The following is a 27,335-nucleotide window of genomic DNA, read 5'->3' on the forward strand; positions in this document are numbered from 1 at the left end:
CTGTTGATATAAAGGAGGGGTTGGCAGCTCCTCTGCTGCCATGACACACTTATTGAAATGGAATGCTGGCTGAATAGGATTAGGTGCTTGTCTTTGTAAAACATTTTGGATGCAGTCACGTCTGTTCCCTGCAATGTAAATGGATGTACATTGTTGTTAGTCTTTGTACCTTGTGTGTCGATACGTTGAGTGTCTCTGGGACTCGATCTGAATCAGCCAGTTCCTTTGTGTATGTGTGTCTGCTCAGTCATGATTCACTAATTGTCATATTTGGCTGTTGAAATGATGTAACAGTGTGATGTCATTATCTTTCTGGTTTGTGACATTTAAAATGCCCTTATTAAATACAATCTTCATTTACTTCCCAATTATGTACCTTAGATAAGGAGTCAGCCTATAACACTTCAAACATGGTGTGAATGTTAATGCGTTATGAATGATATTAATTGAAAGTGGGAAGACATCTATGGGGAATGGAGAGAGAAAAGAAACTTGCCTTTCCACTGTTGTGTCTGACTATTTGTTTGGATAAGTCTCTGGAAACTGAACTCAATCTAAGTCTGTTTCAATCTGGTCTGAGACTGTGGAAAGGAAATTCTCCACTCTGCCAGCAGTAACATACCTGGTGTTTGTTGGAAGCAGCTGATCACACTTAGCTTTGTACTGAGGAAATATTACATTGCCTTGGTCCTTGGAATATTTGCTTGGAGAGAGACAGAAGATGTTTCAGCTGTAAATGAACATAAAGCCAAGTTAGGCAAGATCAAACTGATCAGTGTGGCCATTCAGTTAATAATCATTAGGGATTTTTGAAACTCAGCAATTCGAACAGAACCAGACTTTGATTCCAGTTTTTTCCCTGACTTGCTCCTCATCTCATTTTCTTTTATTCCCATTTGTTAACGATTGGGTGAGATCCAGAAACTAACATCTGTACACCTCCATGACTGGGAATTCCAGAAGCAGTTGCAATGGTGACATACACCAATATCAAGTTGCCAACATACTGATTGAGGGAAAAAGGCGCTGATTCTAATGTTTCACTCGAAACTTTGAACCTGTTGAGTCTAGTACGTGTCCTTTCTGGGATTGTCACACAATTATAGTCTGTGCATCCATTATTCACTGCCCAATATCAACAGACAGCCTGAAACAGAAGCCAAACAATGAATTGCCATCAGTGTTCAGGGGATTGCAAACCACAAGAATGGCCCACAGCAGCTCCTTCCCGCTCTCTCTCCCCCAAGAAGCCCCCCGCACCACACACACACCCCGGGAAAGACCTCCCTCTTCCCCCCCACAGCCCGCTCACTCCAAGTTCCGGGACCAGTTCCTGCTCCGCAGGGCCTCACGCATGCGCTCCTCCCGGCAGGAACAATCGGCCTTTGGGAGAAGGGACAGCCTCGCGCATGCGCCGCTCTCCCCCACTGAATCCCAGAAACAAACAGCAATTGGTCATTTCCCCAATTCCCTTTTCTCCCAGTTCCTGTGGCTGTGGGGGGAAAGGGCAGGGAACGTTTCAAGGTGGGACATTGTCCCTTTCTGAAGCTCCAATGGAGCTCCTTCCCCGGTCATGTTCATAACCCCTCCCCCCGGCTTCATCGCAATCCGATCAGGGAGCGGGCAAGCTGACGGCCATTCGACCCATCTAATGTGGACTACCATTCGGTAACATCATGTCTGCGTATTAAATTCCTGCCGAACTTCTTCCCATCAGTACTAACGCTTTGTCGAAAGTGTCATGCAGAGAGTGAGAATAAATGGCATGGATTGAGGATTGGCTGTCTGAGAGAAGGCAGAGAGTTGGGATAAGAGGCTCTTTTTCGGAATGGCAGCCGGTGAGAAGCGGTGTCCCACAGGGTTCAGGGTTGGGGCCGTTATATATTAATGATCTGGATGAAGGGACTGGGGGCATTCTAGTGAAGTTTGCCGATGATATGAAGATAGGTGGACAGGCAGGTAGTACTGAGGATGTGGGGAGGCTGCAGAAGGATGGAGACAGTTTGGGAGAGTGGTCCAGGAAACGGCTGATGAAGTTCAATGTGAGCAAATGCGAGGTCTTGCACGTTGGAAAAAAGAATACAAACATGGACTACTTTCTAAACGGTGAGAAAATTCATAAAGCCAAAGTACAAAGGGATCTGGGAGTGATAATCGAGGATTCTCTAAAGGTAAACATGCAGGTTGAATCCGTGATTAAGAAAGCGAATTCAATGTTGTCATTTATCTCAAGAGGGTTGGAATATAAAAGCAGCGAGGTGCTACTGAGACTTTATAAAGCTCTGGTTCGGCCCCATTTGGAGTACTGTGTCCAGTTTTGGGCCCCACGCCTCAGGAGGGACATACTGGCACTGGAGCATGTCCAGCAGAGATTCACATGGATGATCCCGGGAATGGCAGGTCTAACATATGAGGAATGGCTGAGGATCCTGGGATTGTACTCATTGGAGTTTAGAAGGTTAAGGGGAGATCTCATAAAAACTTATAAGATCATACATGGCTTGGAAAGGGTGGACGCTAAGAAATTGTTTCCATTATGTGAGGTGACTAGGACCCATGGGCACAGCCTTAGAATTAGAGGGGGTCAATTCAGAACAGAAATGTGGGGACATTTCTTCAGCCAGAGAGTGGTGGGCCTGTGGAATTCATTGCTGCGGAGTGCAGTGGAGGCCGGGACGCTAAATGTCTTCAAGGCAGAGATTGATAAATTTTTGATGTCAGGAGAATTTAAGGGCTACGGGGAGAATGCGCATAAGTGGAGTTGTAATGCCCATCAGCTATGATTAAATGGCGGAGTGGACTCGATGGGCCGAATGGCCTTACTTGCACTCCTATGTCTTATGGTCTTAAATGGGACATTTTCGCAAATGCAGCTAAAAGAGTCAGAGAGATGTACAGCACGGAAACAGATGCTTCGGTATAACTCGGCTGTGCCGAGCAGTTATCATCACCAAAGAAGTCCCATTTTCCAGCACTTTCCCCATCACGCTATAATACCCTTCCTATTCATACAGCCATCCTGATGCCTTTTAAATGTTGTAATTGTACTAGCCTTCACCATGTCCTCTGGCAGCTCATTCCTTACGTGTTTCCACTCTCTGTGTAAAAAGTTACTGCTTAGGTCCCTTTTAAACTTTACCCCTCTCACCCTGAATCTATGCACACTGGGTCTGGACTCCTCCACCACAGGGAAAAAGACATTGTCTGTTTACCCTATCCATGCCCTCATTATTTTATAAAAGCTCGATACGGTCACCCCTCAGCCTCCAACGCCCCAGGGAAAACAATCCCAGCCTCACCCTGTAACTCCACTCCTCCAACCATGGCAACATCTTTGCAAGTCTTTTCTGAACCCTTTCAAGTTTCACAACATCCTGTGATAGGAGCGAGACTGGAATTCCACACACTCTTCCCAAAGTGACCGAACCAATGTCCCTTACAGCCGCAGCATGAATTCCCAACTTCTGCAAATCAAAGCTCTTGCCACCAAATGAAAGTGTACGAAATGCCTCATTCACTGTTCTATCTCCCTGCAACTCGACTTTCAAGAAACTATGAACCTACACTCCAAGGTCTCTTTGCTCAGCAACACTCCCTAGGACCATACCATTCCTGAAGAAGGGCTCATGCCTGAATGTCGATTCTCCTGCTCCTTGGATGCTGCCTGACCTGCTGCACTTTTACAGCAACACATTTTCAGCATATATAAGTCCTGTCCTGATACGCCGTTCCAGATACAGCATTTCCCATTTATCTAAATTGAACTCCATCTGCCAGTCCTCGGCCCATCGGCCCATCTGGACAAGGTCCCATTGTACTCGGAGATAACCTTCTTCATTGTCCACTACAACTCCAATTTTGATGTCATCTGCAAACTAACTAACTATATCTTCTGTTTTCACATCCAAATGATTTATAGAAATAATGAAAAGCAGTGGACCCAGCACCAATGTTGCAGGGTGTCTGATGTCACAGTGATAGTTTCTGAATCTCTGGTCAGGAGGCCGGGCTAAAGCCCTACCTGGATAGAGGTGTGTAATATCAAGTCTGTGACTGGATGCAAATACCAGCTTATAGTAGCTGACTGATTTTAGTGTCAGAGAGTGTGGAGCTGTCAAGCACTGCCATTCAGGCAGCACCTAAGGAGCAGGAAAATCAATGTTTTGAGCAGAAGCTCTTCATCAGGAATGAGGGGGTGGCCCAAGGAGGGGGAGAGATAATTGGGATTCAGGTGGGGTTGGGGGGGAAGGTACCCGAGAGTGTGATAGGTAGATGAAGTTGGGGTGAAAGTGATCGGTAGGTGAGGAGGGTGGAATGGATAGGTGGGAAGGAGGATGGACAGGTAGGACAGGTCAAAAGGGTGGTGCCTAGCTGGAAGGTTGGATCTGGAATGAGTTGGGCTGAGGGGAAATGAGGAAAATGGTGAAATCCACATTAACCCTGCGTAGTTGGAGGCTATCAAGGTGAAGATGAGGCATTCTTCCACCAGGCCTCGGCTGGTGAGAGTTTGGTGGTGGAGGAGGCGTGTGGCATGCCACAGGCAGGAACTTGATGAGGAATGGAGTCCCATAATGATAGACCCCACCTAGCCGGGAGTGCCAGGCTCTTGATCCAGTGACAGTAAAGGAGAAGGAATACATTTCCAAGTCAGGACGGTGAGTGCCTTGGAGGTGAACTTGTCTGATATGAAGGTGGTGTTCCCCTTCATCAGCTTCCCTTATCCTTTTTTAGACAGAAGTGGTCATGAGTTTGAAGGTGCCCTGATTACAAATTACAAACCTATAGTTTACAAGGGCCATCTGAGATAGTTTTGATCCAAAGGAAAGGCCTCCAAATTGTGAAGGAAAGAACCCCGACAGACGTGAAGCCTGGGGACAGCTTAATATCCAACACAGAATGATAAAAAGGCATTGATTACTGAAGAGCAAAGGTGTAACAGAGTCAGGTTGTAGAAACCATTAAAAAGTGAAAGTTATGATAGGTATGTAAAGAGAGAAAGGAAAACACACAGGTTGATGAGGACAAACGTAGTTCACTTAGAATTAAAATGGGGGGAGCCCACAATGGGGACCAAAAATGGTTTTCCAACTGAATATCTTCTCTTGTTCTGTGTTCACAAAAGAGGATATAATTAACACAGCGGGAATTTTGGGGAACACAGAGTTTAGTGAGATGGAGATAATGAACCAAATCAGCATTATTTGGGAAATTGAGTTGAGGCAATGGATAGGACTGAAGGCTGAGAAATCCCAGACACTGATAATCTACCCCCCAGAGTAATTACCACAGTGGCCTCAGGGACCGTGGGTGTATTAGTGCTCATGTTCCAAGATTCTACAGGCTCTGCATTCATTTCAACAGATCGGATGGTGGCTAATGTGAGCAATTCAATGGAATACGGAGGGAGATATACAACTGGGAATTATAGACCAGTCAGTCTCCAGGGAAAAATCAAAATGAAAGATATAATTGCAAAGCATTTGAGCAAACGGTGATCAGGTTCTGATGGAGTCAGCATGGATTTGAAAGGCCTGTTCCTGTGCTTACACTTCCATGTTCCCAGCTTGACAAACCGCCTGGAAATATTTCAGGATGTAACCAGGAGAGTTGATGAGAGTTTAACAATCAGTGAGGAGAAAAGAAAACTACAACTAACTCCCGGGACACCGGAGCAAAGGCTGAAAGGAGGAGAAATTCTATCCTTCCACCCTTCCACTTGGTGATATTACTGGCCTGTGACTGTATGGATGTGAATATTGTCTCAGAGAGACTGGAGGAAAAGGGCGGGTCGGTTGGTCGAACGTAACTGTGTTTGTGTGTCCGCGAATATTATGATATTTCTGAGTCTCTCTTGTGCGAATCAAAAACATTTTCATTTCCAGTTATCCCCCGGCTGCCTCACTCGACCCCAAAGGTGGAATTCAAGGGAATTTATTTGTTGATTTCAAGATTTCAGTCGAAAAGTACCGACAATGTCAGCGCTCAGCTCAGAGGGCTGGATCTGTGCAGCAGCAAAATGCGTTTAACTCGACAGCGGAGCCGTCTATTCGAGTGAAAACTTTTCAGTCACAAACCTTCCCGTGTCAGGGACAGGAGCGACCGAGCCTGGCTCTCCGGAGATACGGAATTTCAGAGGAATCGGAGAGTTTAGACAGTGAGAGAAACACAGAGAGGCAGCAGGAGCAGGGAGCTGACGGCAGGTTGTCTCTGCGCCGTCCGCTCGCTGCCTTGAAGTTGCTCAGTGCCGCCCCCCAGCAGCTTCATTGCTGACCCAGTTCAGACTCACCCAGAGAGAGAGAGAGAGATTCAGCACAGAGTTCTCGACATGAGCGACAGTGCAGCCGCCGAAACGGCTCCTCCAGCCTCCGCTCCCACCAAAGCCAAGGCTCCCAAGAAAAAGGCGGCGTCTCCCAGGAAAAGACCAGCCGGTCCCAAGTTGGGCGAGCAGATTCTGAGGATTGTCGAGCAGTCCAAGGATCGCAAGGGGATGTCCCTTTTCAGTATAAAGAAAGCGTTGGACAAAAGCGGGGTCGAGGTGGACAAGCGCAACTCCCAGATCAAGATGTGTATCAGGAGGGCCCTGGCGAAAGGCTCCCTGGTTCAGGTCAAGGGCCAGGGCGCCTCCGGCTCCTTCAAACTCGCTCAGACTCGAGGCAAGGCAGAAGGGGCCAAGAAGGTGAGAAGAGCAGCAAGCGGCAAGAAAGTGGTCGGGAAGAAAACACCAGCCAAGAAGGCTACAGTGAAAAAATCCCCAGCCAAGAAACCAACAGCTAAGAAAGCGACAGCTAAGAGACCAGGCGCCGGGAAGGCAGCCCCGCCAAAGAAAAAGCGAGTGATCAAAGCAGCGCCGAAGAAAAAGGCTTCCGTGAAGAAGGTGAAAAAGGCCAAGAGCCCCAAGTCTCCCAAACCCCTCAGCAAATCGGTTAAAGCCAAGACCCAGGCCAAAGTGACCAAGAGAGCAGCAAAGAAATGAACCAGTCGGTGTAACATGTAACCATCTGAACCCAAAGGCTCTTCTCAGAGCCACCCACATCTCTCAGGAAAGAGCTGAGCCCCGGATCAAATGGTCCCTGTCCCGGGGCCGAGTGCAGACATACCCAAGATGTTAATCTGACTGAGTTACTCAGACCCACCCTCTCGCCACAGTTTGTGAGTGGACAGACCCTGAGAATGGGGAAGGGATCACACGGGGAGGGTTTCTTGATCTCCCATCTGGTTATTTCACATCGCGACTTGTATTTCTGCCCGGACCCCAATGTGACAGATTGCAGTATTTGTATTTCATTGACCCTTCCAGGAATGATGCTTTGTTCAGTTTTGATGCTGGGGCGGTGCGGATGTTATCATGGCGTGTTCTTTCGGTCTGTCCCTTACAGACAGATCAGGCAGCAATGACACATTGTGTTCGGGCTCATTACAATCTGGGTGAAACAAAGATGTCCCGATACAGGGAGACTCTGTCCCTTTCTCGGGGTACACTGTATGAGTTTGTAAGCTGTTTAAACCTGCGGGGGGGGGTTTAGATTGACTCAGGGCGGTTGTTCGGCTGGGCTGTGAGAAACCCCTCACTTTCCTCCTGCCTGTTACACACTAGCTCCCCCCGTCCCACCGCTGTCCCTGACGGTAAGGACTGTGCACAGGAACTGACTGATGCATTTGTCTAACACTCATCATCGTCAATTGTCAAGAAGCGAAGTTTCAAATTGAGAGTTTCACACAGATTAAAGCTGGAGAGCTCCTTTCCAGCTGTAAAATTGCTGTCCCTTGTATCCGGCTGCAAATGGTTTTTATTTTGTAAACTATTTTGTAAATAAAATCAATATTAAAAAAAAAGTGCAACGATGAGCAATTCTCGGGTTCAAAAAGAAACAATCTCTCTCTGCTCACTGACCTTATCCCAGCTGCAACCATGGGGGTGGTTGAGCAGGAATTTCGGGGCGACATTAGCGCCAAAACTAACAACTGCTCTCTTTCAAATTCGAAAATCCCGCCAGTGTGGGGAAAGCCGGGGAGGGGGGAAAGTGGGTAGGGGGGAGGAAGGGGTGGGGGGTGGGGAAGGGGGGGAAGGGGGTAGGGAGAGGAAGGGGGTGGGGGATGAGGGAAAGGGGTGGGGAGAAGTGGGTAGGGGAAAGGGGGTGAGGGGAAGGGGGTGGGGGGAAGGGGGTGGGGGAGAAGGGGGTGTGGGTGTGGATAGGCAGAACCGAATGCATGTGCATTTGATCGTCAGTTCGGTTTCAGATCACGCCCTCTTCGGAGGGTCGGTGGGATTGTCAGCATCGCTGGCCCCCGGGCCACCCTTCATGGTCCATCCCAAATGGTCCACAGTTCAGGGCCAGGCCACCCTCACTCTCCGCTCGGGAGGCAAACGTCGGGCAGACCATCCCCTCGCCCTTGCCCTTTGTGAATATCTATTTAGAGCACAGAGACAGACCATTGCATGCTTGAGCCGGGACAGAGAGTGGGCAGGTCCTTTTCTCAAGGATACTGTGCCCTTAGGTTTTTTCTCTCTCTCCCTCAGTGGGATCACAAACAGGTCCCGGTCCTGATTAGATTGGTTTGGTACAGAGATTATGGGTATTAAGAGGCCTTTTTGTTTAAATGTAAACAGATGAGACTTCAGGCCAAAGTGGTCATGTCTTAGAAGTGACCTGTATAATGAAAGAGGGGTGGCCAGCTCTCCAGCTGGGCAGTTCAGTCCAGACTTTCTTCGGAGTTCAGCAGTGAGCTGTGTGGAAACAGGTGGCTAAAAGTAAAACTCTCCTTTTGTCCTTCTAACGTCAACCTGTGAGCATTTGTTCCATTTTTATAGTTTCATTTAAAAGGGGGATTGTTTATTGGGACTGTAGTGTACATTCAGAACAGCATAATCGAGTCTCGTTTGGATAGACTTAGTTCTGTCAGGGTTATTTACCTTTTTTTGTCTTTCATTGTGTAATTTTGTGAATACATTTCTGTCTGTTTTCAAACCTGGTGGTCAACCTCGCTAACTTCCTCCGGGTAATTTTCACCGTACACTCACCGAAACAAATTGTAAAAGTTGTGATCTGCTTGAGAATGGTTTGAGTGGTCTATGTTGTCCCTCTATTCACCAGCCATGGGTGTGAATCCCACATCACCATCCTTTCCTGGATTAACCAAGCCCCACATTTCCTGGAGTTGTCAGAAAGCTGAATAATTAGCTTTCCCCAAACAATTTTTTTTTCAGAGCCAGATTGATAAAGAAGAGGTACTATTTATTCCAGGTAATTAGATCCTAATTACAGATAAACAGTTACAAATAAACAATTCCATACCATTTTTTTCCCCCAGTTCAGTAATCACGAACTCTATGCTATGTGTTTCTGCATCCCTTTCCTAACTGGTTAAAATATTGCACACAACTCAGACTGTTCCAGTAAACGTGTTTCTGCCGTAGTGCTGCTGCCATCTCTCTGCCCTCAGGTCTGAGGAAAGGTCATCCCCAAAATGTTAACACTGATTTCTCTCCAGGAGAGGCTGAGTGTTTCCAGCAATTTCTGGGTTTGTGTCCTCTCAGATTAAAGCATAGTCTTCGCTCAGCAGATTGAAGACGTGACCCAGATGACTCAGGAAAGCCAGTTTGGACAGGGTTACCTCGGAGGGGGATAAAATATCAGAAACCTATTCCATTTGGGACCCCGTGTTCTCCCGACACCAGGCGAAGCACCTCAACTCCCCAAACCCACCATGATGGGAGTTTTCATTCTTCCTCAGTATTCTCAAAAAAGGGATCTTCACTTGAAGAACCATCACTCACAGGATCCTCGTTCACAGGGTCAGACCAGAACTTCATCTGGTTGCTGTTCCCAATCTGAAGACCAGAGAGCTGGTCAGCGATGATGTCGATGTGAAACGCAGTGCCTGTGCCCGAGACTTCTCCCTCCTTGGCCTCAGTACCACCAGTCTCTGAGACTCCTCCCTCCTGGGGCTCAGTACCACCAGTCTCTGAGACTCCTCCCTCCTGGGATTCAGTACCACCAGTCTCTGAGACTCCTCCCTCCTGGGACTCAGTAGCGACAGTTTTCAAACCGCCTGAGCAAGACCAGAAAAAGACATTGACATTAACACCGTCCACCTCAGCATCCGCACATCTCTCTGCCAGTGAAGGATGTTTCATCAGAGGTCACTCTCCAGGTAGCAGAAATGCAGCATGGATTTCTGCACAGCACGGCCCCATGAACACAACGTGCCAACAGTGGAGTCACTGGCTTTCTCAGTGATGGGTAAACATTGACCTCAGGACAGAGGGAAACACTCCCACCAGCACCATGGGTCCTTCAGTAATGGCTGTAGGATGTTTTAAATCAACTGTACGGCCGGTTTAACACCTCATCCACACTAGCACACAGTGTGGCACTCCCTCAGCACTGAACCTCCGACAGTGCCCACTCCCTCAGCACTGACCCCCCGACAGTGCCCGCTCCCTCAGCACTGACCCTCCGACAGTGCCCACTCCCTCAGCACTGACCCTCTGACAGTGCCCACTCCCTCAGCACTGACCCCCCGACAGTGCCCACTCCCTCAGCACTGACCCCCCGACAGTGCCCACTCCCTCAGCACTGACCCTCCGACAGTGCCCACTCCCTCAGCACTGATCCCCCGACAGTGCCCACTCCCTCAGCACTGACGCTCCGACAGTGCCCACTCCCTCAGCACTGATCCTCTGACAGTGCGGCACTCCCTCAGCACTGACCCCCCGACAGTGCCCACTCCCTCAGCACTGACCCCCCGACAGTGCCCACTCCCTCAGCACTGACCCTCCGACAGTGCCCACTCCCTCAGCACTGATCCCCCGACAGCGCGGCACTCCCTCAGCACTGACCCTCCGACAGTGCGGCACTCCCTCAGCACTGACCCTCCAACAGTGTGGCACTCCCTCAGCACTGACCCTCCAACAGTGCCCACTCCCTCAGCACTGACCCTCCGACAGTGTGGCACTCCCTCAGCACTGACCCTCCGACAGCGCGGCACTCCCTCAGCACTGACCCTCCGACAGTGCGGCACTCCCTCAGCACTGACCCTCCCACAGTGCCCACTCCCTCAGCACTGACCCTCCGACAGTGCCCACTCCCTCAGCACTGACCCCCCGACAGTGCCCACTCCCTCAGCACTGACCCTCCGACAGTGCCCACTCCCTCAGCACTGACCCTCCGACAGTGCCCACTCCCTCAGCACTGACCCTCCGACAGTGCCCGCTCCCTCAGCACTGACCCTCCGACAGTGTGCATGTCCAGCAGTCGCTTGAATGTCCTGAATGACCCTCCCTCCACCGCCACCACTAGCAACGCATTCCATGCATTCACAACTCTCGGACATTGGACTCCCCTGCGCCAGTGGATTTCGGAGGCTCAGGCATTAAGGACGAGAGGATAATGTCGGAGATGGGTGAGCCTACGACCTGGAGCAGCGGGCTAGCTGAAATGGCCTCAGCGAGGGACTGTGAGGTGGTTACCTGCAGTGGGTCTCTCCTCACCCCGTTGCCCGGCATCTCTTCTGCCAGTCATGGTGTTTTGGGAGCCCACTTGGACGTAGCAGTTACCGTGGGCACCACCGGTGATGTTATTGCTGGTGACCCCGTGCTGTTGGATGTTGGTGATCTGGTCGCCAATGTGGTAGGTGATGGAATAATGGTAGTTGTTCATCTGGACACGGGGCTCTGCTCTGTCGGTCGGTGTTTTCGGCCACTCACTTGTCCGACCGCTGCCTGCGGAATCTGACAAAGAAGCAGGTAAAAGGGGAGACCAGTCAGCCCTACCTTCAGGTCAGACACCTGACCAATCCCACTCCCTTAGATAAATGCGAGGTGCTGCATTTTGGGAAAGCAAATCAGGGCAGGACTTGTACAGTTAACAGGAAGGTCCTGGGGAGTGTTGTTAAACAATGGGAGACCTTGGAGTGCAGGTTCATAGCTCCTTGAATGTGCAGTCGCAAGTAGACAGGATAGTGAAGGTGGCGTTTGGTATGCTTTCCTTTATTGGTCAGAGCATCGAGTATAAGCGTTGGGAGGTCAAGTTACGACTCTAAGGGACATTTGTTAGGCCCCTTCAGAACACTGTGTGCAATTCTGGTTTCCCAACTTTTGGAAGGATATTGTGAAACTTGAATGGGTTCACAAACTAATCATAAGGATGTTGGAGGGTTTGAACGATAGGGAGAGGGTTAGAATAGGCTGGGGCTGTTTTCTCTGGAGCGTTGGAGGCTGAGAGGTGACCTTATAGAGGTTTATAAACTCATGAGGGGCATGGGTAGGGTAAACAGACAAGGTATTTTCCCTGGGGTGGGGGAGTCCAGAATTAGAGGGCATAGGTGAGAGGGGAAAAATTTAAAGGTGACCTAAGGGACAAATTTTTCTCCCAGAGGGTGGCGTGTGTATGGAATGAGCTGCCAGAGAAAGTGGAGGAGGCTGGTACAATTGCAACTTTTAACAGGCATCTGAATGGGTATATGAGCAGGAAGGGTTTGGGGGGATGTGGGCCAAGTGCTGGCAAATGGGACTAAATTAGGTTAGGATATCAGGTCAGCATAGATGAGTTGGACCTGCTGGGTCTGTCCGTGCTGTACATCTCTGAGTCTATGACCTCTTTCCCTTGTCTTCTGTAAATAGAGACATGTACAACACGGAAAAAAAGACCCTTCGGTCCAACTCGTCCATGCCGACCAGATATCCCAACCTAATCTAGGCCCATATCCCTCCAAACCCTTCCTATTCATATACCCATCCAAATGCCTTTTAAATGTTGCAATTTACCAGCCTCCACCACATCCTCTGGCAGCTCATTCCATACCCATACCACCCTCCGTGGGAAAAAGTTGCCTCAAATGTCTCTTTTATATCTTTCCCCTCTCACCCTAAACCTATGCCCTCTAGTTCTGGACTCCCCGACCCCAGGGAAAAGACTTTTGTCTATTTACCCTATCCATGCCCCTCATGATTTTATAAACCTCTATAAGGTCACCCCTCAGCCTCCGACGCTCCAGGGAAAACAGCCCCAGCCTGTTCAGCCTCTCCCTATAGCTCAGATCCTCCAACCCTGGCAACATCCTTGTAAATCTTTGCTGAACCCTTTCAAGTTTCACAACATCTTTCCGATAGGAAGGAGACCAGAATTGCACGCAAAATTCCAACAGTGGCCTAACTAATGTCCTGTACAGCTGCAACATGACCTCCCAACTCCTGTACTCAATACTCTGACCAATAAAGGAAAGCATACCAAACGCCTTCTTCACTATCCTATCTACCTGCGACTCCACTTTCAAGGAGCTATGAACCTGCACTCCAAGGTCTCTTTGTTCAGCAACATCCCTAGGACCTCACCATTAAGTGTCTAAGTCCTGCTAAGATTTGCTTTCCCAAAATGCAGCACCTCGCATTTATCTGAATTAAACTCCACCTGCTACCTCTCAGCCCATTGGCCCATCTGGTCCAGATCCTGTTGTAATCTGAGGTAACCCTTTTCGCTGTTCACTACACCTCCAATTTTGGTGCTATCTGCAAACTTACTAACTGTACCTCTTATGCTCACATCCAAATAATTTATACAAATGACAAAAAGGTAAAGGGCCCAGCACCGATCCTTGTGGCACTCCACTGGTCACGGGCCTCCAGTCTGAAAAACAATCCTCCACCACCACCCTCTGTCTTCTACCTTTGAGCCAGTTCTGTATCCAAATGGCTAGTTGTCCCTGTATTCCATGAGATCTAACCTTGCTAATCAGTCTCCCATGGGGAATCTTGTCGAACACCTTACTGAAGTCCATATAGATGACATCTACCGCTCTGCCCTCATCAATCTTCTTTGTTACTTCTTCAAAACACTCAAGACATGATTTCCCACGCACAAAGCCATGTTGACTATCCCTAATCAGTCCTTGCCTTTCCAAATACATGTACATCCTGAACCTCGAAGTATAATATCCATGTGGCCATGCTGAAGCATTAAAGAGGTTATTTTTGTCATTTCTGTCTTTCCAAAAAAGAAGGCATTTTTACACTAGAGGCATTGATCTTTCTATTTGGAAAGCCGGTATATAGATTGTGAGGTCTTGGGATTTTATTTTTAAAGTTGGAAAGGTAGCAGTCGCCGAACAGGATGTGGCCAGCTCTTCCAGACCAGGATTTAAGGTTTTTTTTACATTCAGCTTTCAGCAGCTGTTTATGATAACTCAACTAGGGCAGGAGCTGCTGGAGTCTCGCTTTATTCTTTTACATCAACAAATGTTGGGAGTTCTTGGCGGGTACGGCAGCAGCTACGGAGAAATATCTGAGGTAACGTTTCGGGGCGGACAACTCTTCCTCAGAACGGTCACTTGGCCCGAAACATTAACTGTAATTCCTCTCCACACATTGCTGCCAGACCTACTGAGCGTTTCCAGCAATTTCTGTTTATGGTTTCTGATTTACACCATCTGCAGTTTTTTTTATTTTGGTTTTTACTTAGAAATTATTTCCTCCCTCTCTCAGATACAGATGGAAGTTTGGGTTCTATCCTTTGATTTATATACAGAATAACAGATACCCCGGGAGGGAGTTAAAAAAAACCTTAAATCCTGGTCTGTAAGAGCTGGCCACATCCTGTTCGGCGACTCCTACCTTTCCAATCTAATCGAGGGGTTCGGGGTGGGGTTTATATACAGAATAACAAATACCCCAGGAGGGAGTTACAGACTGGAATCTAATCGAGGGGTTCGGGGTGGGGTTTATATACAGAATAACAGATACCCCGGGAGGGAGTTACAGACTGGAATCTAATCGAGGGGTTCGGGGTGGGGTTTATATACAGAATAACAGATACCCCGGGAGGGAGTTACAGACTGGAATCTAATCGAGGGGTTCGGGGTGGGGTTTATATACAGAATAACAGATACCCCGGGGAGGGAGTTACAGACTGGAATCTAATCGAGGGGTTCGGGGTGGTTTATATACAGAATAACAGATACCCCGGGAGGGTGTTACAGTCTGGAATCTAATCGAGGGGTTCAGGGTGGTTTATATACAGAATAACAGATACCCCGGGAGGGGGTTACAGACTGGAATCTAATCGAGGGGTTCGGGGTGGGGTTTATATACAGAATAACAGATACCCCGGGAGGGAGTTACAGACTGGAATCTAATCGAGGGGTTCGGGGTGGTTTATATACAGAATGACAGATACCCCGGGATGGGTTTAACCTGCAAGACAGGACTGTTTTTTCTGAATTTGCCTTTTTGCCAAAGGGATGCGCTTATGGGGTGTAACTGTGTTAGAATAATTCATTAGTCCCTGGAGGAGGGGCTAGAAGGTTGGGTGAGCAAGTTTGCGGATGATACAAAAGTCGGTGGAGTTGTTGACAGTGAGGAAGGATGTGGCAGGTTACAGCGGGATATAGATAAGCTGCAGAGCTGGGCAGAAAGGTGGCAAATGGAGTTCAATGTAGCTAAGTGTGAAGTGATTCACTTTGGTAAGAGTAACAAGAAGATGGAATACTGGGCTATTGGTCAGATACTTGTGGATGAGCAGAGGGATCTTGGTGTCCATGTACACAGATCTCCGAAAGTTGCCACCCAGGTAAATAGTGCTGTGAAGAAGGCATATGGTGTACTGGCTTTTATTGGTAGAGGAATTGAGTTCCGGAGTCCTGAGGTCATGTTGCAGTTGTATAAGACTCTGGTGCGGCCGCATCTGGAGTATTGTGTGCAGTTTTGGTCGCCATACTATAGGAAGGATGTGGAGACACTGGAACGGGTGCAGAGGAGATTTACCAGGATGTTGCCTGGCATGGTAGGAAGATCGTATGAGGAAAGGCTGAGGCACTTGGGGCTGTTTTCATTGGAGAAAAGAAGGTTCAGGGGTGACTTGATAGAGGTGTACAAGATGATTAGGGGTTTAGATAGGGTTGACCATGAGAACCTTTTTCCACGTATGGAGTCAGCTATTACGAGGGGGCATAGCTTTAAATTAAGGGGTGGTAGGTATAGGACAGATGTTAGGGGTAGATTCTTTACTCAGCGGGTTGTGAGTTCATGGAATGCCCTGCCAGTAGCAGTGGTGGACTCTCCCTCTTTATGGGCATTTAAGCGGGCATTGGATAGGCATATGGAGGATAGTAGGCTAGTGTAGGTTAGGTGGGCTTGGATCGGCGCAACATCGAGGGCCGAAGGGCCTGGACTGCGCTGTATTTTTCTATGCTCTATGTTCTAATAGTTACCGCATCGATTATACTTGTTGCGTTTTTCAAGAGTTAAGCTATTTTCAGATCTCGTTTCTATGGTTGTATTTTAACTATAGTGTTCAAATAAATTATATTTTCCTTAACATCGACCCATCGAATTGCATCTGTAACACGGCACGTTACATTTTCCATTGAAAGTAAAACAATGGTAAGAGTCACGTCTACCTTTTTAAAATATTTTGAGGGGGGGGCTGGTCTGGTCCATTGCCCCCACTCCACATCGCTTTTGTGAAAATCTGGTCGACTCTGCTCCCACAGATGCCAACTCCCTGCCTCGAAATGAGATGTTGCCACACTCCCCTCACTCCACTACTTTCCTCGACCTTTCCCCTCGCTCCCAGTGTCTCTCTCTGCTTCCCAGCTCCCCTCACAGGGCCGAAGGTGGCCATTAAGCCCATCAGAAGAGCATCCCACCCAGACCTCTCTGTCTCTATCACACACACATCAAATAAAAATGGTCTCTTGTCATCCCTCACACCCCAACACCCCCTCCTTTCCCACATTCTCTCTCTCTCCAAGGCACTCTGGATATCCTCCTGGATGTGGATGGACCCCCACCTCCTTCCCTTGCTGGTAGGATGCTCCATGTCACACCATCCTGCCTGACCAGGCCTTGCCTCTTGAGGGCGTACAGCGATGGGTTGACGGATTTCTTGGATTCCTTGCCCATGAACTTGGCGAGCTGCAGGGCAGTAGCGGACCCCCGAGATGACAGCTGAATGAGAATGTCCTGCTCGAGTGGACCTGGGCCGGACGGGGGGGGAGATAACGAAGGGACATCAGTGAACAAGCAATGGCTGCCTCGACTCTCAGGAGCCAACCCCACGTGGCCCCAAACAAACCACCTACCGCCCCCAACTTTCTCAGTCTCACACCCCCCACCCCCAACTTTCTCAGTCTCACACTCCCCAACTTTCTCAGTCTCACACCCCCCTCCCCCAACTTTCTCAGTCTCACCCCCCCAACTTTCTCAGTCTCACACCCTCGCCCCCAACTTTCTCAGTCTCACAATCCCGCCCCCAACTTTCTCAGTCTCACACCCCCCAACTTTCTGAGTCTCACAATCCCGCCCCCAACTTTCTCAGTCTCTCACACACCCCCAACTTTCTCAGTCTCACAACCCCCACCCCCAACTTTCTCAGTCTCACACCCCCCCAACTTTATCAGTCTCACACCCCCACCCCCAACTTTCTCAGTCTCACACCCCCCGCCCCCAACCTTCTCAGTCTCACACCCCCGCCCCCAACTTTCTCAGTCTCTCACACACTCCCCAACTTTCTCAGTCTCACACCCCCGCCCCCAACTTTCTCAGTCTCTAACACACTCCCCAACTTTCTCAGTCTCACCACCCCGCCCCCAACTTTCTCAGTCTCTCACACACTCCCCAACTTTCTCAGTCTCTCACACACTCCCCAACTTTCTCAGTCTCACACCCCAGCTCCCAACTTTCTCAGTCTCACACCCCGCCCCCAACTTTCTCAGTCTCACAATCCCGCCCCCAACTTTCTCAGTCTCACACCCCCCAACTTTCTCAGTCTCACAATCCCGCCCCCAACTTTCTCAGTCTCTCACACACCCCCAACTTTCTCAGTCTCACAACCCCCACCCCCAACTTTCTCAGTCTCACACCCCCCCAACTTTATCAGTCTCACACCCCCACCCCCAACTTTCTCAGTCTCACACCCCCCGCCCCCAACCTTCTCAGTCTCACAATCCCGCCCCCAACTTTCTCAGTCTCACACCCCCCAACTTTCTCAGTCTCACACCCCCGCCCCCAACTTTCTCAGTCTCACACCCCCCACCCCCAACTTTCTCAGTCTCACACACCCCCACCCCCAACTTTCTCAGTCTCACACCCCCAACTTTCTCAGTCTCACACACCCCACCCCCAACTTTCTCAGTCTCACACTCCCCAACTTTCTCAGTCTCACACCCCCCTCCCCCAACTTTCTCAGTCTCACACCCCCCACCCCCAACCTTCTCAGTCTCACACCCCCGCCCCCAACTTTCTCAGTCTCTCACACACTCCCCAACTTTCTCAGTCTCTCACACACTCCCCAACTTTCTCAGTCTCACACCCCAGCTCCCAACTTTCTCAGTCTCACACCCCCGCCCCCAACTTTCTCAGTCTCTCACACACTCCCCAACTTTCTCAGTCTCACCACCCCGCCCCCAACTTTCTCAGTCTCTCACACACTCCCCAACTTTCTCAGTCTCTCACACACTCCCCAACTTTCTCAGTCTCACACCCCAGCTCCCAACTTTCTCAGTCTCACACCCCCGCCCCCAACTTTCTCAGTCTCACACCCCCCACCCCCAACTTTCTCAGTCTCACACACCCCACCCCCAACTTTCTCAGTCTCACACCCCCAACTTTCTCAGTCTCACACACCCCACCCCCAACTTTCTCAGTCTCACACTCCCCAACTTTCTCAGTCTCACACCCCCCTCCCCCAACTTTCTCAGTCTCACACCCCCCACCCCCAACTTTCTCAGTCTCACACCCCCCTCCCCCAACTTTCTCAGTCTCACACCCCCCACCCCCAACTTTCTCAGTCTCACACCCCCGCCCCCAACTTTCTCAGTCTCACACTCCCCAACTTTCACAGTCTCACACCCCCAACTTTCTCAGTCTCACAACCCCCACCCCCAACTTTCTCAGTCTCACACCCCCGCCCCCAACTTTCTCAGTCTCACACACCCCGCCCCCAACTTTCTCAGTCTCACACACCCCCAACTTTCTCAGTCTCACAACCCCCACCCCCAACTTTCTCAGTCTCACACCCCCGCCCCCAACTTTCTCAGTCTCACACTCCCGCCCCCAACTTTCTCAGTCTCACACCCCCCACCCCCAACTTTCTCGGTCTCACACCCCCCGCCCCCAACTTTCTCAGTCTCACACCCCCACCCCCAACTTTCTCAGTCTCACACACCCACCCCCAACTTTCTCAGTCTCACACCCCCCACCCCCAACTTTCTCAGTCTCACACCCCCCCAACTTTCTCAGTCTCACAACCCCCACCCCCAACTTTCTCAGTCTCACACCCCCAACTTTCTCAGTCTCACACACCCCCACCCCCAACTTTCTCAGTCTCACACCCCCGCCCCCAACTTTCTCAGTCTCACACACCCCCACCCCCAACTTTCTCAGTCTCACACCCCCGCCCCCAACTTTCTCAGTCTCACACTCCCGCCCCCAACTTTCTCAGTCTCACACCCCCACCCCCAACTTTCTCAGTCTCACATCCCCCGCCCCCAACTTTCTCAGTCTCACACCCCCCACCCCCAACTTTCTCAGTCTCACACACCCCCAACTTTCTCAGTCTCACACCCCCACCCCCAACTTTCTCAGTCTCACACCCCCCGCCCCCAACTTTCTCAGTCTCACAACCCCCACCCCCAACTTTCTCAGTCTCACACCCCCAACATTCTCAGTCTCACACCCCCCACCCCCAACTTTCTCAGTCTCACACCCCCGCCCCCAACTTTCTCAGTCTCACACACCCCCAACTTTCTCAGTCTCACACCCCCCACCCCCAACTTTCTCAGTCTCACACCCCCGCCCCCAACTTTCTCAGTCTCACAACCCCCACCCCCAACTTTCTCAGTCTCACACCCCCACCCCCAACTTTCTCAGTCTCACACACACCCCCAGCCTTCTCAGTCTCACACACACTCCCCCAGCCTTCTCAGTCTCACACACTCCCCCAGCCTTCTCAGTCTCACACACACTCCCCCAGCCTTCTCAGTCTCACACACACTCCCCCAGCCTTCTCAGTCACTCACACACACCCCCCCAGCCTTCTCAGTCTCTCACACACTCCCCCAGCCTTCTCAGTCACTCACACACACCCCCGGCCTTCTCAGTCACTCACACACACACCCCCAGCCTTCTCAGTCTCACACACACTCCCCCAGCCTTCTCAGTCTCACACACACTCCCCCAGCCTTCTCAGTCTCACACACACACCCCCAGCCTTCTCAGTCTCACACACACTCCCCCAGCCTTCTCAGTCTCACACACACTCCCCCAGCCTTCTCAGTCACTCACACACTCCCCCAGCCTTCTCAGTCTCACACACTCCCCCAGCCTTCTCAGTCACTCACACACTCCCCCAGCCTTCTCAGTCTCACACACCCCCAGCCTTCTCAGTCTCTCACCACACCCCCAGCCTTCTCAGTCACTCACACACACCCCCAGCCTTCTCAGTCTCACACACACCCCCAGCCTTCTCAGTCTCACACACTCCCCCAGCCTTCTCAGTCTCACTCACACACCCCCAGCCTTCTCAGTCATTCACACACACCCCCAGCCTTCTCAGTCTCACACACACTCCCCCAGCCTTCTCAGTCTCACTCACACACCCCCAGCCTTCTCAGTCTCACACACACTCCCCCAGCCTTCTCAGTCTCACACACACTCCCCCAGCCTTCTCAGTCTCACACACACACCCCCAGCCTTCTCAGTCACTCACACACTCCCCCAGCCTCTCAGTCTCTCACACACTCCCCCAGCCTGCTCAGTCTCTCACATTCCCAAATTTCCCAGTGTCACCTGTCCACGTTTCTCAGTCTCTCCTCTGCCCAGTTTTCTCTGTCTCACCCCATCCATTCTATTCCTCTCTCCCTCCTGTTATTGTCCCCTTCCCCCCCCCCTCCATCCCCAAACCTCCCCCCCACATAGGAGCTGGGAAGGGACAATTGGACATGACTCTGAATCACCCTAAAGGTCCACCAGATGGCCGGATCTGAAAGCCAGGCGTGATTGTGGGATGTGATTTCAGCTGCACGAGACTCTGTTATTTTTCAGAGTGGGGGAGTAGAGACAGACGTGGCAGGGGTCTTTAGGGGTTAAAGGAAAGCTGCCGAATGAGAGCCTTTGGATCGGTGCCACTGCAGATTGTTACAGACTCTCCGACAGTGCCCACTCCCTCAGCACTGACCCTCCGACAGTGCGGCACTCCCTCAGCACGGACCCTACGACAATGCCCACTTCCTCAGCACTGACCCTCCGACAGTGCCCACTCCCTCTGCACTGACCCTCCGACAGTGCCCACTCCCTCTGCACTGACCCTCCGACAGTGCCCCCTCCCTCAGCACTGACCCTCCGACAGTGTCCACTCCCTCAGCACTGACCCTCCGACAGTGCCCACTCTCTCAGCACTGACCCTCCGACAGTGCTGCACTCCCTCAGCACTGACCCTCCGACAGTGCCCACTCCCTCAGCACTGACCCTCCGACAGTGCCCGCTCCCTCAGCACTGACCGTACGACAGTGCCCGCTCCCTCAGCACTGACCGTACGACAGTGCCCATTCCCTCAGCACTGACCCTCCGACAGTGCCCCCTCCCTCAGTAAACTCATATAGATTTCCTTTTATGGGGGAACTGATGTGAATTATTTTGACCGTGTCTCACAGGGTGGGAGGTAAATTAATATTTAGGGATTGTAATTATTTAATCCAGCTCTGTGAGACTCAATCGTCAAATGTAGTCTTCTCGAGTGACCCATTATAACCTTCCCATCGATGTTAATTTGATAGGAATCTGGCTTGAATCCTCCCACAGTATTTTATGAAAAGGTTATTTGGAACAAACACAGCTCCCAGATGGTTTCATCCAATCTCATTTCATCTATTAAGCTCCTGATGGATCGATCTAACCCCACCCACACTGTGCAAATTAATCCCATTGGAGAGGATCTCTGTGACATGCCCAGGGTCCCAATGCCAGGGTCCCAATGCCAGGGTCCCAATGCCAGGGTCCCAATGCCCTGGCTGTGCAATGGACAGAGATTAAAGAGAGAAAGGCCAGTGCTGTATCAGACTTACCAAGGCTATTTCCATTGTGGCTCACAACAGGACCCGCCATTGTGTTCACTGGCACGAGCGAGGGAGCTGGGGAAGGTCAGACAAGTTTAAGCATTTTCAGTACCAACCCCCCCCCCCCCCCCACCCCCCCCCAACACACACACACACACACACACACACACACACACACACACAGTGTCAGGGGGGTTAGGAATCACAAACAGGGTTAGGGAGATCTGTGGGGGTCCTGTGACCATGCATCGACAGTGCGGCATTCCTTAAGTGCTGACCCTCCGACAGTGCCAGCTCCCTCAGCACTGATCCTCCGACAGTGCCCACTCCCTCAGCACTGACCCTCCGACAGTGCCCGCTCCCTCAGCACTGACCGTCCGACAGTGCCCACTTCCTCAGCACTGACCCTACGTCAGTGCCCACTACCTCAGCACTGACCCTCCGACGGTGTTGCACTCCCTCAGCACTGACCCTCTGACAGAGTCCACTCCCTCAGCACTGACCCTCCGACAGTGCCCACTCCCTCAGCACTGACCCTCCGACAGTGCCCGCTCCCTCAGCACTGACCCTCTGATAATGCCCACTCCCTCAGCACTGACCCTCCGACAGTGTGGCACTCCCTCAGCACTGACCCTCCGACAGTGCGGCACTCCCTCAGCACTGACCCTCCGACAGTGCAGCACTCCCTCAGCACTGACCCTCCGACAGTGCCCTTCCCTCAGCACTGACCCTCTGACAGAGCCCAGTCCCTCAGCACTGACCCTCCGACAGTGCGGCGTTCCCCCTGCACTGACCCTTCGACAGTGCAGCACTCCCTCAGCACTGACCCTCCGACAGTGCCCACTCCCTCAGCACTGACCCTCCGACAGTGCAGCACTCCCTCAGCACTGACCCTCCGACAGTGCAGCACTCCCTCAGCACTGACCCTCCGACGGTGTTGCACTCCCTCAGCACTGACCCTCCGACAGTGCAGCACTCCCTCAGCACTGACCCTCCGACAGTGCAGCACTCCCTCAGCACTGACCCTCCGACGGTGTTGCACTCCCTCAGCACTGACCCTCCAACAGTACCCACTCCCTCAGCACTGACCCTTCCACAGTGCCCGCTCCCTCAGCACTGACCCTTCCACAGTGCCCGCTCCCTCAGCACTGACCCTCCAACAGTACCCACTCCCACAGCACTGACCCTCCCACAGTGCCCACTCCCTCAGCACTGACCCTCCCACAGTGCCCACTCCCTCAGCACTGACCCTCTGATGCAGCCCGTCCCCTGGGAGTCTGGATTCAGTGCTCAGTGTAGGGTGCTTCAGACCTGAGCGAATGTCTGGCAGTACGTACGTGTGGGAGTTGTATCGTCCGCGGTTAATCCACACAACATCCAGTGCTTGTCATCTGCCTTCTTTATCTGCCCTTGTCTCTCCAACTGATACAAACAGCGCTGGACGGTTGCTTTTGGCTGATGTAGCTCCTGAGCAAGACAGATGGCTGACTTCCGACTGGATTCCTGCAAACACACCATGATCCTCTGATGCAGGTCTGTGCAAAGCAGGGAGTATGGAATATATGGAAGTTAATTTGGCAGTTACATCGTTAATTTAGCGTTATCATGCATGCACGGGATTACTTGACAAGGGTCAGGTAACAGGTAATGGTAGCACACTTTAATAGGCTCGTTAAATCACGTGATAAGTTAATGTTAAAGATGATGGTGATGTCAGATGGGAGTGTGGCAAAAATTGATTAGTTTACAAAGACAAGTATGTATTGGTTTATGATTAGTTATGCACCAGGTAAGGATGGTCTAACATATGAGGAATGGCTGAGGATCCTGGGATTGTATTCATTGGAGTTTAGAAGATTAAGGAGAGACTTAATAGAGACGTACAAGATAATACATGCCTTGGAAAGGGTGGACGCTAGGAAATTGTTTCCGTTAGGCGAGGAGACTAGGACCCGTGGACACAGCCTCAGAATTAGAGGGGGTCAATTTAGAACAGAAATGCGGAGACATTTCTTCAGCCAGAGAGTGGGGGGCCGGTGGAATTCATTGCCGCAGAGTGCAGTGGAGGCCGGGACACTAAATGTCTTCAAGGCAGAGATTGATAGATTCTTGTTGTCTCGAGGAATTAAGGGCTACAGGGAGAATGCGGGTAAGTGGAGTTGAAATGCCCAGCAGCCATGATTGAATGGGCCGAATGGCCTTACTTCCACTCCTATGTCTTCTGTTCTTATGGAATTAGGGCAGGAAAGACCGAAGATTTAGAGATGTCGGTGTTGGGCTGGGGTGGACAAAGCCAAAAATCACACAACACCAGGTTATAGTCCAACAGGTTTAATTGGAAACAATTTCCCTGAAGAAGGGGCAGCGCTCCGAAGCGAGTTTGCTTCCAACGTTGTGTGATTTTTAACTTGATAGAGAGAAGAACCTCAATGAGGTGAGTGGACAGACAGGAGAGACGTGTTCTGACAGCCACAGCTTCGATTTGCAAATCAAACATCGACTTTTCTGTCTCCTGTCAATGTTCTCAGAGGGTGGCGTGGTCTGGCCACAACAGGAGCTCCACGTGAAACACAACGCAGTGTGAAACCGAAAGGGAAGGAGAAACAGATAGATAGAGAGAGACAGAGAGAGAGAGAGAAAACACAGACACAATAATAGGATTACCCGCCTCCAGCAACTTACAGAGGAACAGGGGGCGATTCAGCCCCCACCCTTCATCAGACTGTTACTACATGGGAACAAAGAAACCATTCAACGTCTTGCGAGTCTCACTATCCCCCAATACCCCACACACCCTGTAGGTCTAACTATCACCCCCCAATACCCCACACACCCTGTGGGTCACACTATTCCCCCCCCCAATACCCCACACACCCTGTGGGTATCACTATCACCCCCCAATACCCCCCACACCCTGTGGGTCTCACTATCCCCCCCCCAATACCCCACACACCCTGTGGGTATCACTATCCCCCCCCCCAATACCCCACACACCCTATGGGTATCACTATCCCCCCCCCAATACCCCACACCCTGTGGGTCTCACTATCCCCCCCCCCAATACCCCACACACCCTGTGGGTCTCACTATCCCCCCCCCCAATACCCCACACACCCTGTGGGTCTCACTATCCCCCCCCAATACCCCCCACACCCTGTGGGTCTCACTATCCCCCCCAAATACCCCCCACACCCTGTGGGTCTCACTATCACCCCCCAATACCCCAGATACTATGTGAGTCTCACTTATCCCTTCCCCCTCTCCCACCCTGGATCCGCCTGCTGGGTCATATCGACCCCCCTCCTCAACAATGATTTCTCTTTCCCCTCCCACCCCCTCCCCCTTCTACTGACCTAACCTCTATCTGTGATTCCCCAGTTACCTCGGAGATGCCAGAATCGAAACTGACCCGGTCTCTCTCTCTTCCTCCTCTGTCTCCGACCCTCCCTCTGTCTCTGTCCACCCCCTCCATATCATTCTGTCTGTCTGTCGCTCTTTGTCTCTCAACCTCTCTCTCTGTCTGTCTGTCTCTTGCTCTCTCTCTCTCTCTCTCTCTCTCTGTTTCAGTCTCTCTCTCTCTGTCAGTCTGTCTCTCTCTCTCTCTCTCTCTCTGTTTCAGTCTATCTCTCTCTCTCTCAGTCTCTCTCTCTGTCTGTCTGTGTGTGTCTCTCTCTCTCTCTGTTTCAGTCTCTCTCAGTCTCTCTCTATCTCTCTCTCTCCATCTCTGTCAGTCTGTCTCTGTCTCTCTCTCTCTGTTTCAGTCTATCTCTCTCTCTCTCTATCTCTCTCTGTTTCAGTCTCTCTCTCTCTCTCTCAGTCTCTCTCTCTGTCTCTCTCTCTCTCTCTCTCTGTTTCAGTCTCTCTCAGTCTCTCTCTCTATCTCTCTCTCTCCATCTCTGTCAATCTGTCTCTCTCTCTCTCTCTCTGTTTCAGTCTATCTCTCTCTCTCAGTCTCTCTCTCTGTCTGTCTCTCTCTCTCTCTCTGTTTCACTTTCTCTCTCTCTCTCTCTCTCTCTCTCTCCATCTCTGTCAGTCTGTCTCTGTCTCTCTCTCTCTCTCTGTTTCAGTCTCTCTCAGTCTCTCTCTCTCTCTCCATCTCTGTCAGTCTGTCTCTGTCTCTCTCTCTCTCTCTCTCTCTGTTTCAGTCTCTCTCTCTCTCTCTCAGTCTCTCTCTCTCTTTCTCTCTCTCAGTCTCTCTCTCTCTCTCTGTGTTTCGTGCTGTTTCTCTCTCCCTCTTACCCCCAGTCTCTCAGTCTCATCCCTACCCCCCCCCACCCCCCCACTGATTCCTCTCCCCCACCCCACCTCTCTATCTTTCTCCCTCTGTTTTCTGTTCTCAATTTGATTTATCAGGGAATCGAAACTGAAAGTTAACGTCGCTGACACCGGATAGTTTCAGCCCCGGAATCGAATGTGTTTTAACCACAGCCAAACCCCTCCTTGGACCCTCAGCATCTGGCCCTTTCCCCAAATCTCTTCACCACCACCCACCCCCCAATCCTCCAGCACTGTGTGTCTCTCTCTCTCTCTCTCCCTCCCCTTTACTGGCTGCCTGCATCTTTTCCTTTCATTTCTCTTTCACATTCTCTGTGCGTGTCTCTCTCTCTCTCTCTCTCTCTCTCTCTCCCCCCCCCACCCATCTCTCTTTTTCCCCATCCACCCATCTCTCTCTCACCCCCCCACCCCATCTCTCTCACCCTCTCGTTTGCTCATCAGACCCACCCCCAACAAATTCAGGGGAAACTGCTACCAGCCGACCCCATCCCCTCGGTCAGGATGAACCTCTCACCAACTGATGAACGCGAACCCACCCTGATCCGTCCTGGGAGACCATACTTCAACACCCTGGGACATCCTGGGTCACAGGAGAGGACGGTCTGGGAACAAGAGCCGGCAGGGAGTTTGGAAGTGAGTTTTCGGGCAGTTTTGGAAGTGAATTTTAAGGCACGCCTTCTCATGACTGAGAACTTGCGAGGGCGGTCTTCAGATTTCTCTGAAGACTTTTCAGTTAACCTTTTAAGCACCTTCTTCCTACTTTAAAACACTTCCAAATCTTTATCTCATTCAAAAAAAATAAAGATTTTAAGAAACTTTTCAAAATACTTTTGATTATTTATGATGCAGAGATAGGACATAGAACATAGAAACATACAGCGCAGTCCAGGCCCTTCGGCCCTCGATGTTGCGCCGATCCAAGCCCACCTAACCTACACTAGCCCACTATCCTCCATGTGCCTATCCAATGCCCGTTTAAATGCCCATAAAGAGGGAGAGTCCACCACTGCTAC

The 27,335-nt window shown here is 50.9% G+C and overlaps 2 protein-coding genes across 2 annotated transcripts; one reads left to right on the top strand and one right to left on the bottom strand.

Moving 5' to 3' along the window:
• The first annotated feature begins 6,275 nt into the window (after nt 1–6,275).
• On the top strand, nt 6,276–7,853 carry LOC132837354 (histone H1-like). The gene has a single exon (XM_060857019.1). It carries the CDS (start codon nt 6,326–6,328, stop codon nt 6,971–6,973), a length of 648 nt encoding a protein of 215 aa, XP_060713002.1. The 5' UTR covers nt 6,276–6,325; the 3' UTR covers nt 6,974–7,853.
• A 1,403-nt stretch (nt 7,854–9,256) lies between these two features.
• LOC132837351 (uncharacterized) lies at nt 9,257–26,967 on the bottom strand. Its single transcript, XM_060857016.1, has 6 exons — nt 26,859–26,967; nt 23,385–23,582; nt 22,057–22,122; nt 16,786–16,971; nt 11,471–11,731; nt 9,257–10,050 (listed from the first exon to the last, which is right to left on the bottom strand). Exons 1-6 carry the CDS (start codon nt 26,899–26,901, stop codon nt 9,719–9,721), a joined length of 1,086 nt encoding a protein of 361 aa, XP_060712999.1. The 5' UTR covers nt 26,902–26,967; the 3' UTR covers nt 9,257–9,718.
• Nucleotides 26,968–27,335: the final 368 nt, after the last annotated feature.

Source organism: Hemiscyllium ocellatum, chromosome 49 (assembly GCF_020745735.1).
Source record: "Hemiscyllium ocellatum isolate sHemOce1 chromosome 49, sHemOce1.pat.X.cur, whole genome shotgun sequence".
NCBI classification, from domain to species: domain Eukaryota; kingdom Metazoa; phylum Chordata; class Chondrichthyes; order Orectolobiformes; family Hemiscylliidae; genus Hemiscyllium; species Hemiscyllium ocellatum.

What these genes read in the sequence shown, in the direction of transcription:
- LOC132837354 (XM_060857019.1), top strand. Translation starts at nt 6,326, where the DNA reads ATGAGCGACAGTGCAGCCGCCGAAACGGCTCCTCCAGCCTCCGCTCCC.
- LOC132837351 (XM_060857016.1), bottom strand. Translation starts at nt 26,901, where the DNA reads ATGTCCCAGGGTGTTGAAGTATGGTCTCCCAGGACGGATCAGG. An exon ending in GGACGATACAACTCCCACAC is followed by an intron (nt 22,123 to 23,384) that starts GTACGTACTGCC and finishes GACCTTCCCCAG; the next exon opens with CTCCCTCGCTCGTGCCAGTG. An exon ending in TGAGGAGAGACCCACTGCAG is followed by an intron (nt 10,051 to 11,470) that starts GTAACCACCTCA and finishes GGTCTTGCTCAG; the next exon opens with GCGGTTTGAAAACTGTCGCT.